The sequence below is a fragment of the Phyllostomus discolor genome, chromosome 8 (assembly GCF_004126475.2).
Source record: "Phyllostomus discolor isolate MPI-MPIP mPhyDis1 chromosome 8, mPhyDis1.pri.v3, whole genome shotgun sequence".
Lineage (NCBI taxonomy): Eukaryota > Metazoa > Chordata > Mammalia > Chiroptera > Phyllostomidae > Phyllostomus > Phyllostomus discolor.
The window spans coordinates 86,807,992-86,822,088 of NC_040910.2; the positions used below are offsets into that span (position 1 = coordinate 86,807,992).

The 14,097-nt window shown below is 40.8% G+C and overlaps 1 protein-coding gene across 1 annotated transcript in view; it reads left to right on the plus strand.

Annotated features, from left to right (window-relative positions):
- The window catches only part of ABCA9 (ATP binding cassette subfamily A member 9), a 55,368-nt gene extending 42,197 nt beyond the window's left edge, over nt 1-13,171 (plus strand). The window contains exons 30-40 of the mRNA XM_036033443.1: nt 677-797; nt 1,378-1,495; nt 2,150-2,241; nt 4,323-4,483; nt 4,942-5,017; nt 5,091-5,185; nt 5,847-5,966; nt 6,177-6,317; nt 7,563-7,642; nt 12,010-12,065; nt 12,197-13,171. Coding sequence (XP_035889336.1) covers nt 677-797; nt 1,378-1,495; nt 2,150-2,241; nt 4,323-4,483; nt 4,942-5,017; nt 5,091-5,185; nt 5,847-5,966; nt 6,177-6,317; nt 7,563-7,642; nt 12,010-12,065; nt 12,197-12,295 — 1,159 coding nt within the window. The 3' untranslated portion in view covers nt 12,296-13,171. The remainder of the gene's footprint in view (nt 1-676; nt 798-1,377; nt 1,496-2,149; nt 2,242-4,322; nt 4,484-4,941; nt 5,018-5,090; nt 5,186-5,846; nt 5,967-6,176; nt 6,318-7,562; nt 7,643-12,009; nt 12,066-12,196) is intronic.
- Nucleotides 13,172-14,097: the final 926 nt, after the last annotated feature.

A 14,097-nucleotide genomic window follows, 5' to 3' on the forward strand; every position in this document is an offset into this window, starting at 1 on the left:
TGGAATAGGGAACCACAGGGCAGGTTTTACAAATTACATAATAGGAAACACACAGATGTGTTTTGAAAACCTTGTTTACCTCACAAAATATGAATAAGTTCAAGTTTAATTGTAGGTGTTAGAGCAGGAGAGTGACAAGATGGCAGCCATGTTTTAGAAAATCTGCTAACAGCAGCAATTTGGGATGGCCTGAGAGAGAAAGGCAGGAATCAGCAGGAATCAATGGCAGGGATGATGAAAGGATTGGTAGCAGTCTGGAAAGGGTGATTTTGACACATGTTCCTAAGAAATGACAATGACCAGAAACTGGTGATTCCAAATGTGTTGACATTGTTCTCACAAAGCTTTCAGAATTCCAAAATATCTGTCAAAATTATAGTTTCTAGATTCCTTTATCAACCCTGCCCTAAAATCTTTTATCAGGGTGTGAGTACCACTTTAATGTTAAAAAAAAGTTCAACAAGAATTAAACTTAGACAAAAAGCAAGGATGATGTAAAGTTGTATCATTTGAATCATTGGAAAACTAGGCTGATTGCAAGGCACGGGGTGTAGAGCAGAAAAAGCAAGATTATGTTGTGCTCAGTTACATAATCTATGCAAATCATTGATAAGTTTACAGAAAGTTTATTATTTCTGCTACAAATGTTTCAACTGCAAACCTGGCTTGATTTTAGGATTTCACCAAAAAGCAGTAAAGTTCTTCCAAACCCAGAAGAGCCTGAAGGAGAAGATGAAGATGTTCAGATAGAAAGAACAAGAACAGCAAACGCTGTGACTGTCCCAGACTCTGATGAGGTGGGACTCCTAAAAATTCTCTTCATCAAGTAGTACCCTCTCAGAAAAAGTGGGCAACTTTCTCATCTGAGTTTTTGAAAAAAGCACTTTAAGTTTCTTTCATCCTTACACAGATAGCTCACTACTTGATTTTGGTAACTGTGCAATGCCAACAGAGACAAAAGACCACATGTACATATTACAGTTTTTCAGTCCCAAGTTCGGTGGGTAAGGCTAACTATTACAAAACCCATAAAGATGTAGTGAGCAAAGCACTTCAGAGGAGAGTTCATCAGAGATGTGTGCGTGTACATGCTTGCATGTGTGCCTATGAGTGTATGTCTGACAGACCTATTGTTCAGTGAATGTCCCTGTTTCTGTTTCCTGAGGAAGGCAAGCATGAATCACATGGATGATTTAGTGCCAATGTCCCTATGCTGCAGGAATACAGATTGGGAGGGTTTGCTTTACGATGGCAGTTTTGAAGGAATGGGTTGGATTCGTGTTTGTATAAAGGAAGATTTGGCTGTGGGGGAGTGTGGGGCACCCACTCATTTCAAGATGAAAATAAAACCCTGTGGTTATTCACTTTTCTCTCCAGAAACCAGTCATTGTTGCCAGTTGTCTACGAAAGGAATATGCTGGCAAAAAGAAGAACTGCTTTGCCAAGAAGAAGAAAAAAGTGGCCACGAGAAATGTCTCTTTCTGTGTTAAAAAAGGTTGGAAAAGTAGTTCCATTAGCAGAGCGATCTTGAGCTCTGAAGATAAGGTATTCTGAAGGGGATGATACTATCTGAATCTGAGGCCACTCATTGGTAAACACGAAAGGCGGCCAACTCAGCAGCAGTATACCACTGATGCACCCTGCTTAAAAGCCTCGGTTAGAACAATCTGTTCTTTGCGTAGATGACAGTACATCTGTTCTGTGGAACAAACAAAAAACAGGAACTGAAAAACAGGCAGTTTTGATACCAAGAAGGAGCTTTCTAAGAGGTCAAATTAATTTCACAACGAGGAAAACCGCATATATGGGAGGTCACCGGGATGTAGCAGCTCCCTCTTTCTTCCTAACAAATGACACATTTGGTCAGAGTGTCAGTGTGATGCAACAGGTGTGGCCATGAAAATTTGTTTCAGTTCCATCTCAGCCTCTTTCTTACTGGTTGCATGACCTTGGGCAAGTATGCATCCCCTTCATGCCTTGGTTTCCTCACCTGTGAAATGCAGGTTTGTCTGTGGGTGAGGAATAAGTGAACTAATATACATTGTGCATTTGACATGAAGCTTGATACACAGTGAGTCCTCAAACAGTATTTGGTTTTTATTATTATGATTATTTGTGGTTATAATTCTTAGCATACCTATTTTTTCAGGTGAAGTTATAGGTCTGTTAGGACACAATGGAGCTGGTAAAAGCACAACTATTAAGATGATAACTGGAGACTCAAAACCAACTGCTGGACAGGTCAGTAACACACATAGAAATCCAGTCATTCATGGCTGCCTGGATCAAACGTTTTACTATACATACTGATGACCATCTTCACAGACATAGGCGATCTTTCAGTATTAGTCAATGTGATTTATGCATTGAATGAAGAGGATTCATCAAATTTCACCCCTTAATTCAAAAAAAAGTTATGTGCTCAAAAGGGCAGCATGTCATCTACAGTAGGATTTTTATTGAATGAAAAACAGAGGCACTAAAAGCAATCTTTTGGGAAGTAAAGTTAAGCATTAGCTTTACTGGAGGTCAGAGATCTTTGCTTTGTGAACTCATGCATCCTGAGAACTTATCAAATTGAACTGCCAAGATCCAGGATTTACTCAGAAAATAGAGATCATAAGTTAGAGGAAAAATTGGTAACTGTCTAAATTCCAAAGCAAAACTAGAATAGTATATGAATGACACTTGGTTGTATGTCCAGGCTATGTTGGGCGAAACAACGGACAGAGATCAAAGGACTACCATTTTGAAGGGGAGATGCTATTGACATTTAACAGAAGGTCAAGGTTGGAGGGAGTATTCATGAAGAGAGGCTGTACTGTGATGTTGATTGCCACAAGGGTTTCCTAAATTGTCTTCTCCATTTCCACCCTTACCTCACCAAGCAGCCAGCAGTCCCTAAAAATGCAAATGAGGTCATGTTCCATTCCTGTTCATAACCCTTGAGTTAGAATTGATCCAAAATCTTTACCATGGTTACAAACGGCCCTGCAAGATCTGGGCTCCACTGAACACCTTTTGTGCCACACCCCCTGCTCACACTGGCCTGTGGTGGTCTTCCCACTGCAGGACCTATGAGTTTGTTTTTCCTGTGGCCAGAGAACGCTCCTTCAGCTTTTCCTGTGCTTGGTTATCTCCTTCTCGGCACCTTGAAATTTACCTCACCAAAAGCCTTATCCCTGACTACACTAGGAGCTAAATTATATCCTCCCTGGTATTCTTTAGCACATTTATTTCCTTGAAAGTATGAAGCAAAGGCTACAATTCATTCACATGTATGTTTTGTTTCTGTTTCACTAGATTGAAAGCTCTATGAGGCCAGGTTAACTATGTTCTTCTCTTTCGTATTGAGGACAGACAATACAATATGGAGGTCAAGGGTTTGGATTCTGATGGTAAATCCCAATTTCAGCTCCCAGGTTTACACTGTGTGATCTGCAAGTTTCTGCATCTGTGCACATGTTAGATTTCTCACATGTAAATCAGGGATGATAAAACCAACACCTCAGTCATATGGGTCTTTCTAAGGATGAAGTAATTCAAAACAAAATGCTTGGATTCTGGAATGTAGTAAACACTGGTACACATTTATTATTATTATTGTTATTAGATAGTATCTGGCTCATAAAAATAAGAAGTGCTATCATGTATTTGTTGGTTCCCATGTGCCAGACTAGTGCTAAGGACTTTTCATTTATTAGCTTAGTTCAGGATTTCTCAAGCTCAGAACTGGTACCATTTTGGACCAGATCATTCTTTATTGCAAGGGACTGTCCCATTCATTGTAGGATATGTATCAGCTTCCCCAGCCTCTCTCTACTCACTAGACCCCATTAGCACCCCAACTGAGACAATCAGAAATGTCTCCAGACATTGCCACATGTTCCCCAGGAGGGGGATTGCCCCTGACTGAAAAGAACTACCTTCTGTAATCCTCACAATAAACTTGTAAAACAGATTAAACAATAATAGTTATGTTAACATTGGAGAAACAGAGTCTTCAAGTATCTGTTCCTTTGAATGTTTGGATCAACGAATGAAGTCCAACAATGGACAACAAAACAAGCAAATTTGAATTCAGCCAGGGTGATGGACGTGGTTATAAAGCCTAAACTATAATGGAGGGATGGAACAATGTGGGATATCTGCCTTTGGGTTTATTGAGTTTCCGTCATTTTTTGCCCAGAGCTAAGTGATGACTTACTGACTTTATACTCTCAGCAGCCTTGTGTGTGTAAGAGAAGCACATCATTGAAATATACACCTACATGCACACACACACAATTTTGGACAGAGTGTGAGAATGAACCTTTGTGTAGGTGATTTTGAAGGGGAGCAGCAGAGGGGAAGCCCCCAAGTTCCTGGGGTACTGCCCTCAAGAAAATGCACTGTGGTCCAACCTGACGGTGAGGGAACACCTGGATGTGTTCGCTGCGGTGAAAGGGCTCCGGAAAGCAGACGCCACAGTCGCCATCACACGGTACCTTGGGGGAGACACACCTGTTCTCTACTAGGGGGATGTAATAGCTTCACACAAAATTAAGGAAGGGCAATTCTAACTGAGGAGTCATGGCTATGGGAGAGGACTTGGTTATCCAGACCCCAGTTCAGTGTTGTGTTCTCTCATTTTAAGCCTGAAGAGGAAAAGTTTATCAATTATTCTTAATACAAAAAGAAGTCTTTGAAAATATAAGTTTATAAACCATGAAAGGTTCATAAAGTATCCTAGAAAATTTTTTATGTTTTATTTTTTGACTACCGTTGACCTTATATATTATTTTATATTAGTTTCAGGTGTACGGCATAGTGCTTAGACAATCATATATAGTTTCTATTTTATGATCAGTCTGAATAGTGTTTTTAAAAATTCTGCACTGTAGTCTTCTGATTTGCCCCATTATGCAGGTGTGATGTGGGTTGCCTCACTGTCTCTTGCAGGTTGGTGGAGGCGCTCAAGCTGCAGGACCAGCAGAAGCAGCCCGTGAGGGCCTTATCCGAGGGGATCAAGAGAAAGGTAGGGGCAGGGCTCGGCGTTACTCTGGGCGGCCCACAGATCAGAGCCAGATGCGCTGTTGCTCTTGTTCCAGCTGTGTTTCGCGCTGAGCATTCTGGGAAGCCCTTCGGTGGTGCTGCTGGACGAGCCGTCCACGGGCATGGACCCCGAGGGGCAGCAGCAGATGTGGTGAGGAGACATTATGACCAACCTAAAGTGGAACTGTTTTACTCCCAAAGTGAAAGACATCGACATTATCAGCAAAAACAATATTAAGGGGAAAAAATCTGAAAGCACATCACTGCCGATTTTTATGGGGGATAAAAAGATATTCTATCAAACCAATACTCTGAGAATTTTGTCCTCATTTTAGTCATCTGGGTATGCGTGGCCCATTTTTATACTCAATGACATCGATCTATATTAAGTTTTAAAGCTTTCTGCAACACCACCTGAAACATAATTCTGCCAGAAAAAAATTCCATACGTGAAATATATTCTTTAATTACATTAGGAATATTCTGAAATCTGCTATTGTGTACTTTAGAGTATATGTCATTATTATCATGTTTTTAAATGTTATCATTTTCTATTTTTTTCCTACTGCCTTCTCATACATATTCTTGAAAACCAGCATTTTTCTAAACAAACTTTTACCCAATATCCTCTCTGTTCAGCCCAAACCATAGTTTGGTTATTTCCATGCCTGTAATCCCTGCAAAAATCCTTTCTTTGTCTGATCTGGATTCACAAATTGTTCCATACATGCCAATGGTAATTTCTTTAAAAGTTTTTTTTCACACTATCCTAGCATTCCCACTAGTTAACATGTCCCTTGACCTAACTCTAGGCAGGCAATCCGGGCTACCATCAGAAACACGGAGAGGGGCGCCCTCCTGACCACCCACTACATGGCGGAGGCTGAGGCCGTGTGCGACCGCGTGGCCATCATGGTGTCCGGAAGGCTCAGGTGGGTGCCCACGCTTGGCCCCCAGTTATGCCCTGAACAAAGGACATTTCTCAGCACACAGTATCACTGTGGGGAGCGGGAGGGGCGGCTGCTGCGGCTCCACCTGGCCCTGCCTACGGACGCCTACCGAGGCCGAAAAGCACCAGTTGTAGATTCCTGTCTCCCTTTTCTTGGTGGACTTCATTCTCCTCACCCCCCACCCCTCTCCAGGTGTATCGGTTCCATCCAGCACCTAAAGAGCAAATTTGGCAAAGATTACCTGCTGGAGATGAAGGTGAAGAGCCTCACCCACGTGGAACCCCTCCACACGGAAATTCTGAGGCTTTTCCCCCAGGCTGCTCGGCAGGAAAGGTAAACAGGCAGTGTTCTGTTTCATCTTGGTCTCTGTTTTGTTTTCTATATGGTGATGAAAAATAAAAAACTTTATCATCTCTTTCTTCTTTTTTTTTTTTAACTCTATGGTAATTGTGAATACTTCAATTGCTAGAGAAAGGCCCAAATCCAAGGGATCCCACAGGAGGGAAATAAGAGAACAAAGTGCTGATTCGGAAGCTGATTCTTGTCAGGGAATGTGCCAGGTACTGACATGTGCTGGTACCTAGTTCATTTCAATTGCTCTTTCTAGAGGGTGGAACCATCCCCATTAAATGCGATCACCTGTACAATGCACAGTTCCGGGCAGGAGTCGAAGCTCACTGCATGGTGTCTCTTAGCCTTTTCATTATTATCAGTAACGAATGGCACTTGAGACTCAGGTAGGTGTGAGAATGCCATGTAACTGGTGCTGGAGCCAGGAAGCAAACCTAGTGTTTTTTAGTTAAATGCTATTCTCTTCTTACTAAGAGAGAAGATGGATGGTAAGTAACCCACTTCTTCCCTTCCAAAGGCACACACGCAATTGGTTTCCTGCCATTTGTCCCTCATTCCTGCCTAGAGTCAAAGAAGCATTTTCTTAAGAGCCTTACAATGGTTCTGCTTTAGTAAACTATTTAGTGACTTCTTGTTGATCAAAGAGCATTCACCCTATGGCTGTTTCCAATGCCATACAGATGTGTACATGCAAACAAATTATTGGCAGCATTTTTCTCCTTTTTATTTATTTTTTCCAAAGTCATGATATCATTTTATTATTTTTTAATTTTATTTTTCAATTACAGTTTACATTCAGTATTATTTTCTGTTAGTTTTAAGTGTCAGCAAGTGGTAAAATAATCATATACTTCACAAAGTGGTCCCCCCAGTATTTCCAGTACCCACCTGGCACCATACCTAGTTATCACAGTATTACTGACTACATTCCCTATACTGCACTTTACATCCCCATGACTGTTTCACAACTGCCAACCTGTACTTCTTAATCCCTTCGCCTTTTTCACCCAGCTCCCCCATCTTCCCCCAAATCTGGCACCTGTCGAGATGATCTTTGTATCTATGAGCCTATTTCAATTTTGTCTGTTCGCTTATAGAGAAGTGCAAATTAATACCACCATGAAGTATCACTTCACACCCATCAGACTGTCACTCCTGTTTAGACATCTGCCTGTCAGTGGCTGGGCTCTGGAAACCTGGAGCTCAGCCTTGCTGCTTTCCTCCCAGGTACTCCTCCCTGATGGTATACAAGCTGCCTGTCGAGGACGTGCGGCCCTTATCGCAGGCTTTCTTCAAGTTAGAGATAGGTAAGAGCGACTGTTTAGAGATCAGACACTGGGCAACAGGTAAATTTAGATCTTATGTAAAGCTGGTAGGATATGTATGTGAATGTAAAATTGTGATATTATACCACAAATAAATTATTAAGACTTCTAATCCAGTGGTTCTCAACCAGAGGCAAATTAGCAATATCTGGGGGCAATTTTGGTTGCCATGACTAGGGGAACAGTTGGGGAGTGCAACTGGTATCTAAGAGGTCAAAGCCAGGGATGATGCTAAACACCCCACAAGGCACAGGTCAGCCCCCACCCACAACAAAGAATGACTGGACTAAAATATCATTAGTGCCAAAGTTGAAAAACTCTGCCCTAAGAGAGTGAGGCCCTAAAGGGAAGAGACTATTGGCATTTGGGACAGGAGTGCCCACAAATTCATGCAAACAGCAAGATACATGCCTGGTTTTGTGGCTGTGTGGTCTTTGATAGCATTAGATGCTGATAAGAAGGCACCTCTCCATTGAACTGGGCTAAGTCGTAACTCTTTTCTAGGCTCTTAAATTCTGATCTAAGATTTGGACTTTTGCAAACTGTGCTGACCTGGACTAAGTTTTTGCCTGTCACGCCACCAGTGTATGAAACCTGATAAAAAGCTGAACACCTCCCCTTTTTGTGACTTGTACTTCCTTTGCCTGTCATCCTTCGTCATTGGAAGTCCCAGGCATCCTAGTTCTTCATGAGATTCTTCCCCTTGAGATAAGCTTGTGATAACCCTACATAGGTTTTCTTTTTTCTTTCCGATTTCGCCAATCACCTTCACTCTATGGTGTATGGTCCATTTTCCACACTGACTATTTTGGCCTTTTGACCAATTTTGCAATATTCCAGTGGGAAGGAGTCCCACAACTAGCTCTGATCAATAGGAAGGGTTTTATAAAAAAGGAGAAGCAGGGAGAGAGATGTTGCAGGAAGGCTGCGTCCCTAGAATACAATGGAGCCTTTTCTTTTTAAAAAATATATTTTATTGATCATGCTATTACAGTTGTCTCATTCCCCCCCTTCACTCCCCTCCACCCTGCACACCCCCTTCCACCTACATTCCCCCCCAATTTAGTTCATGTCCATGGGTCATACATATAAGTTCTTTGGTTTCTACATTTCCTATACTATTCTTACCCTCCCCTTGTCTATTTTCTACCTACCATTTATGCTATTTTTCTCTGTACCTTCCCCCCTCTCTTCCCCTCCCACTCCCCTGTTGATAACCCTCCATGTGATCTACATTTCTGTGGTTCTGTTCCTGTTCTAGTTGTTTGCTTAGTTTGCTTTTGTTTTTGTTTTAGGTGTGGTTGTTAATAACTGTGAGTTTGCTGTCATTTTACTATTCATATTTTTTATATTATTTTTCTTAGATAAATCCCTTTAAGATTTCATAAAATAAGGGGTTGGTGATGATGAACTCCTTTACCTTGACCTTATCTGAGAAGCATTTTATCTGCCCTTCCATTTTAAATGAAAGCTTTGCTGGATGGAGCAATCTTGGATGTAGATCCTTGCCTTTCATGACTTGGAATACTTCTTTCCAGCCCCTTCTTACCTGTAAGGCCTCTTTTGAGAAATTAGCTGACAGTCTCATGGGAACTCCTTTGTAGGTAACTGTCTCCTTTTCTCTTGCTGCTTCTAGGATTCTCACCTTATTTTTAATCTTTGGTAATGTAATTACAATGTGCCTTGGTGTGTTCCTCCTTGGGTCCATCTTCTTTGGGACTCTCTGAGCTTCCTGGACTTCTTGGAAGTTTATTTCTTTTGCCAGGTTGGAGAAGTTCTCCCTCATTGTTTGTTCAAATAAGTTTTTGATTTGTTGCTCTTCCTCTTCTCCTTCTGGTACCCCTATAATTCAGATGTTGGAACATTTAAAGATGTCCTGGAGGTTCCTCATAACCTCCTCATTTTTTTGAATTCTTGTTTCTTCATTCTTTTCTGGTTGGATGTTTCTTTCTTCCTTCCAGTCCACACCATTGATCTGAGTCCCAGTTTCCTTCTCATCACTATTGGTTCCCTGTACATTTTCCTTTATGTCACTTAGCATAGCCTTCATTTTTTCATCTAATTTGCAACCAAATTCAACCAGTTCTGTGAGCATCCCAATTACCAGTGTTTTGAACTGCGCATCTGATAAGTTGGCTGTCTCTTTGTTGCTTAGTTATATTTTTTCTGGAGCTTTGATCTGTTCTTTCTTTTGGGCCATTTTTTTTTTTGTCTTGACATGCCTGTTACATATTGAGGGGTGGAGCCTTAGGTATTAACCCAGGGCAGGTTAACCCACATCGCTGGTTTGTGATGCTGTATATGGAGAAGGGGTCTGAGAGGGAACAATGGCACTTGCTCCACTCTTTGCTGGATTTAGTCACTTCCCCCAATTCCCACAAGCAAATTGTGCCCTTCTGGTGCTGATTCCCATGTGGGTTGGCTTGTGTATGTTCTAGGACCCTGTCGGTCCCCTCCTACTAGTCTTGATGAATATGTTTTCTTTAACTCCTTGGTTGTCAGACTTCCATACAATTTGATTTTCTGTCAGTTCTGGTTGTTTTTTGTTTTTAAATTGTTGTTGTCCTTCTTTTGATTGTTTGAGGAGGCACAGCATGTCTACATATGCCTCCACCTTGGCCAGAAGTCTCACAATGGACCCTTTTCTTAAGAGCCTTCTAATGTTTCTGCTTTCAAAAATCTTCTCTCCCTCTTCAGATTTCCTCTGCTGTGATTAATTTACTGAAACTGAAGTTCTGATTTAGGGAAGAAAAACAGTGTATTATCAGTTTCCTATCCCATTATGTGGAGATGACACAAAGCACAAAATATTGAAACATAAGCTAGCAGTTTTTTCTCCAAATGTTAAATTGGCCATACTTACATTGTCAGCTGTAATACATGTATTGAAATTATGGGCTAGGCCAACCAGCCTGGAAGCAAAATGCATGTCCTGTGATTATTCCTTTATCTTGCTACATAGACTCATTCTTGCATACAGTCAGATCACCTTTGTGTAATGTAAATTCCAGCAAAATTAGGGACTCACATGCCTTTTTCTTGCTTCATATTTGAAGACTTAAAGCTAAAAAGGTAGGATGGTCAGTCTTATCTCTCTTCCTGCCTATTCTCTACTCATAAGCTGATGTTTTTGCCCTCTCTAGGACAGAGTACAAGGAGAGGGGAGAAGAGATAATATGGAAGCAAAACTTGATTTGCTCATTAGCACTGTACTATGGCAACAGGCCTGACTCCCCTTCTCTCGTGGGGTGCTTCTGTGGGTTCCTTGAAGAGACTCTCTCCTCTCCCATACTTAGTCTCTGACCACAGCTTCCTGGAGTGACTGGTGCTGCCTCCCCTTGGCCTCTTGTGAACACCTTGCTGGCCTCTTGGAATCTCTTTAACCTTCTGAGATATCCTCTAGGGATACCTCCCACTTTGCATTCTATGAGAAACACGCAGATTCTTTGCTTCTCCAGACTCTGCAAGTGCAGGGCCATCAGCCATCTATAGCATGTTTTCCTTACGTGTTTCCAGACACGAGTCAAGGACCCACTCCCATGTTTCCAAATTGTGGGCCAACCCCACCCCAGCAATCTGATGACTTTGCTTTTCAGTCTTACCTTTTCTCTCATTATTTCCTCCCCTTGTGTATCTGCATATTTGGGATCTTAGTCATAATCCAGACTGGTAACAGATTGGAAATTCAAAATAGGATAATTCAGAGAAGCTTTGTTTATAAAGGGACTATTTGCCAAGGAACAGTACAATTACCCGAGGCTAAACCAGCAGAAGTATCCCCATCCTTAGGTCCGACGGGACTAAGAGAGGAAGCAGTGACTGAAACCTGGATGCAGAATCATGTAGAATTTGCCACCTTGAGAGAAGGCGTGACTTTCAATTAAGCAACATGGGTGGTGTCAGAGAGAAAGTGAAGGAATAAAGGCCTTGACCTGCCTCCCCTCTCCTCTGTCCCTTCTTCTGAGCCGCTGCTGGTGGAACCCCAAGAAGGAGTCTCTGGAGCAGAGATCAGGGTAGAGAAGAGTGAGCGTGTATGGAGAGGGGCACTTGGTAGCTTTCCAGCATGGAGGAAACCACTCGTAGCTTAACCTACTTAGGTGGTCTGGAACCCCTTATGTTGTTTTCCAGTATGGTGGTTCCTCTGCCAACATCCTAAGACAATGGAAAAGTATTTCCATCCTGTCACGGGACTGGAACATAAACTTGCATGCTCATATTTAGTCCAAAAATGTGTGTTACCTTGTCTTTTATATTTAAGATCTACTAGTATGTACTTCTTATACATGTCTTGGTACAACTCTCTGGACCAAAAATATATGGTTCCCTAATACACACCCATCCTTCTGCAGTTAAACAGAGCTTCGACCTGGAGGAGTACAGCCTCTCACAGTCTACCTTGGAGCAGGTGGGTCAGTCTTAGAAATTCTTGTATCCCCCATGGATATAAATGTATATGATCTGCATATTCTTTGTGCTCACTTGGAACTCCAGGAAGCAGTGTGACTCCCTCTCTCTTCGCTTTTTCCTTCATGTCAGGTTTTCCTAGAGCTCTCCAAGGAGCAGGAGCAGGCAGACTTTGAGGAGGAAGTCCATCTATCAGTGAAGTGGAAGCTCCTCCCGCAGGAAGAGCCTTGAAGTCCCAAATACCCTAGGTTGCTCTTTAAGCTTGTGACTGTTTTAAGATAACATTTTATAGCATGAATACTCCTTATTTCAGATTTGTACAAGTTACTTTTGAAACTTACATCATGATTTTTCTCAGTAATATTACTACAATGGGACTAAGGAAGCCAGATCCTGCAGCCTCTGCACCAGCCACCAGATTCCACATTTCATACAACAGTGAACTTAAAAAAAAAATGCATTTGTTACAGAATTGTTTCTGCTTCTGAGGGTGATTCAGAGGTTGCTTCACTTTCTTTCACTGCACTTTAATATTCTGGATATTTTCTTATCTTTTTGATTAAAATACCAAGTAAGAGAATGCTGATTTTAGGGGGCAGGAAGTCCAGTGATTACACAGCAGCAATGTCTTTGCCTTTTGTAATTCACTGTTGCTTTTTTTAAAATTTTTCTTAATTCACTGATTTTCCTTTTCTATCACTTTTCAGATTTCAAATTGTAGAGTTCATGTTTTGCCTAGTGACTATAAAGGAAATTTGAAACCTGTTAAAATAAATAATTGCAGTTAGACTTTGAATTATCAAGTTGATAAAAAAATACATATCTTGCATATAACTTTTAAATATATTCCTGATTTTATGTTTTTTATGATGCAATGATCTAGGGAAAGCAGTGGGTCCATCCATATATATTGATCTTAATTTCCCATGTCTGTATCTGTTATGATTTATTCAACTGGTGACTCTATAAACACCTTAAAATCAACACAATATACTTTTACACTCATATTTAGATGAGGTGTTATTGTTGTTGCTGCTACTTGTATTGTTGCGTAAGTCGCTGTGTATGGTAATTTGTTATACAACAATAAAAGTCTAATACCGGCATGTAAATGAAGTGGTATTTAGACAAGTTGACCTTCCATAGTTATAGGTCACAAAGACCCAGAATTCAAACCCAGGAGTCTGTCTGATGCCACCTACTTTACGATTTCATCAAGAAGTTATTAAACATTGGATTGACATTTCACTGAAGGTATAAAGAACATTCCTTCAACTTGAAGTTTTTATTGTCTTTTGGGGAGAGAATCTAAAGAACCCAGTAGACATTATATAATCAATTTCTAATTGTTATGGTATCAACTAGAACAATACAAGGATTTGAAGCTAAAAACTATTTTTGCCCTAAAAATAGCCAATTAATGTGGTAAATCCAAATGATCCCATTGTGAATGGTTTAATATAAATATCTCAGATACAATTTTGAAAAGTGTCCCAAGTTTTACGTGTTTTGTTACAATTCAAGGGTCTATAGGCAAATCACCAAAACTTATTATTTTCTTATATACCCAATCGGTGTCATAAACACTGCATTTTAAAGCTATCACAGTATACTTGTCATAGTGGTAAGAAATAATTTTATTATTTTATTAATTTATTTTTATTACATTTTATTGATTATGATATTACAATTGTCCCAATTTTTCCTTCTTTGCCCCCCTCCACCCAACACTCTGCTCTCCCTCAGGCAATCCACACACCATTGTTCATATCCTTGGGTCATATTTATAAGTTCTTTGGCTACTCCATTTCCTATACTATATTTTACATCCCCATGGCTATTCTGTAACTACCTATTTGTACTTTTTAATCCCCTCACCTCCTCACACGTTCTCCCACATCCCTTCCCATCTGGCAACCATCAAAATGCTCTCTGAATCCCTGATTCTGTCTCTGTTCTTCAAGCAAAAAAACAATGAATCATAACAACAAGAAGAAAAAAGAATCAAGTAAAACAAGAATAGTATAAGCAGC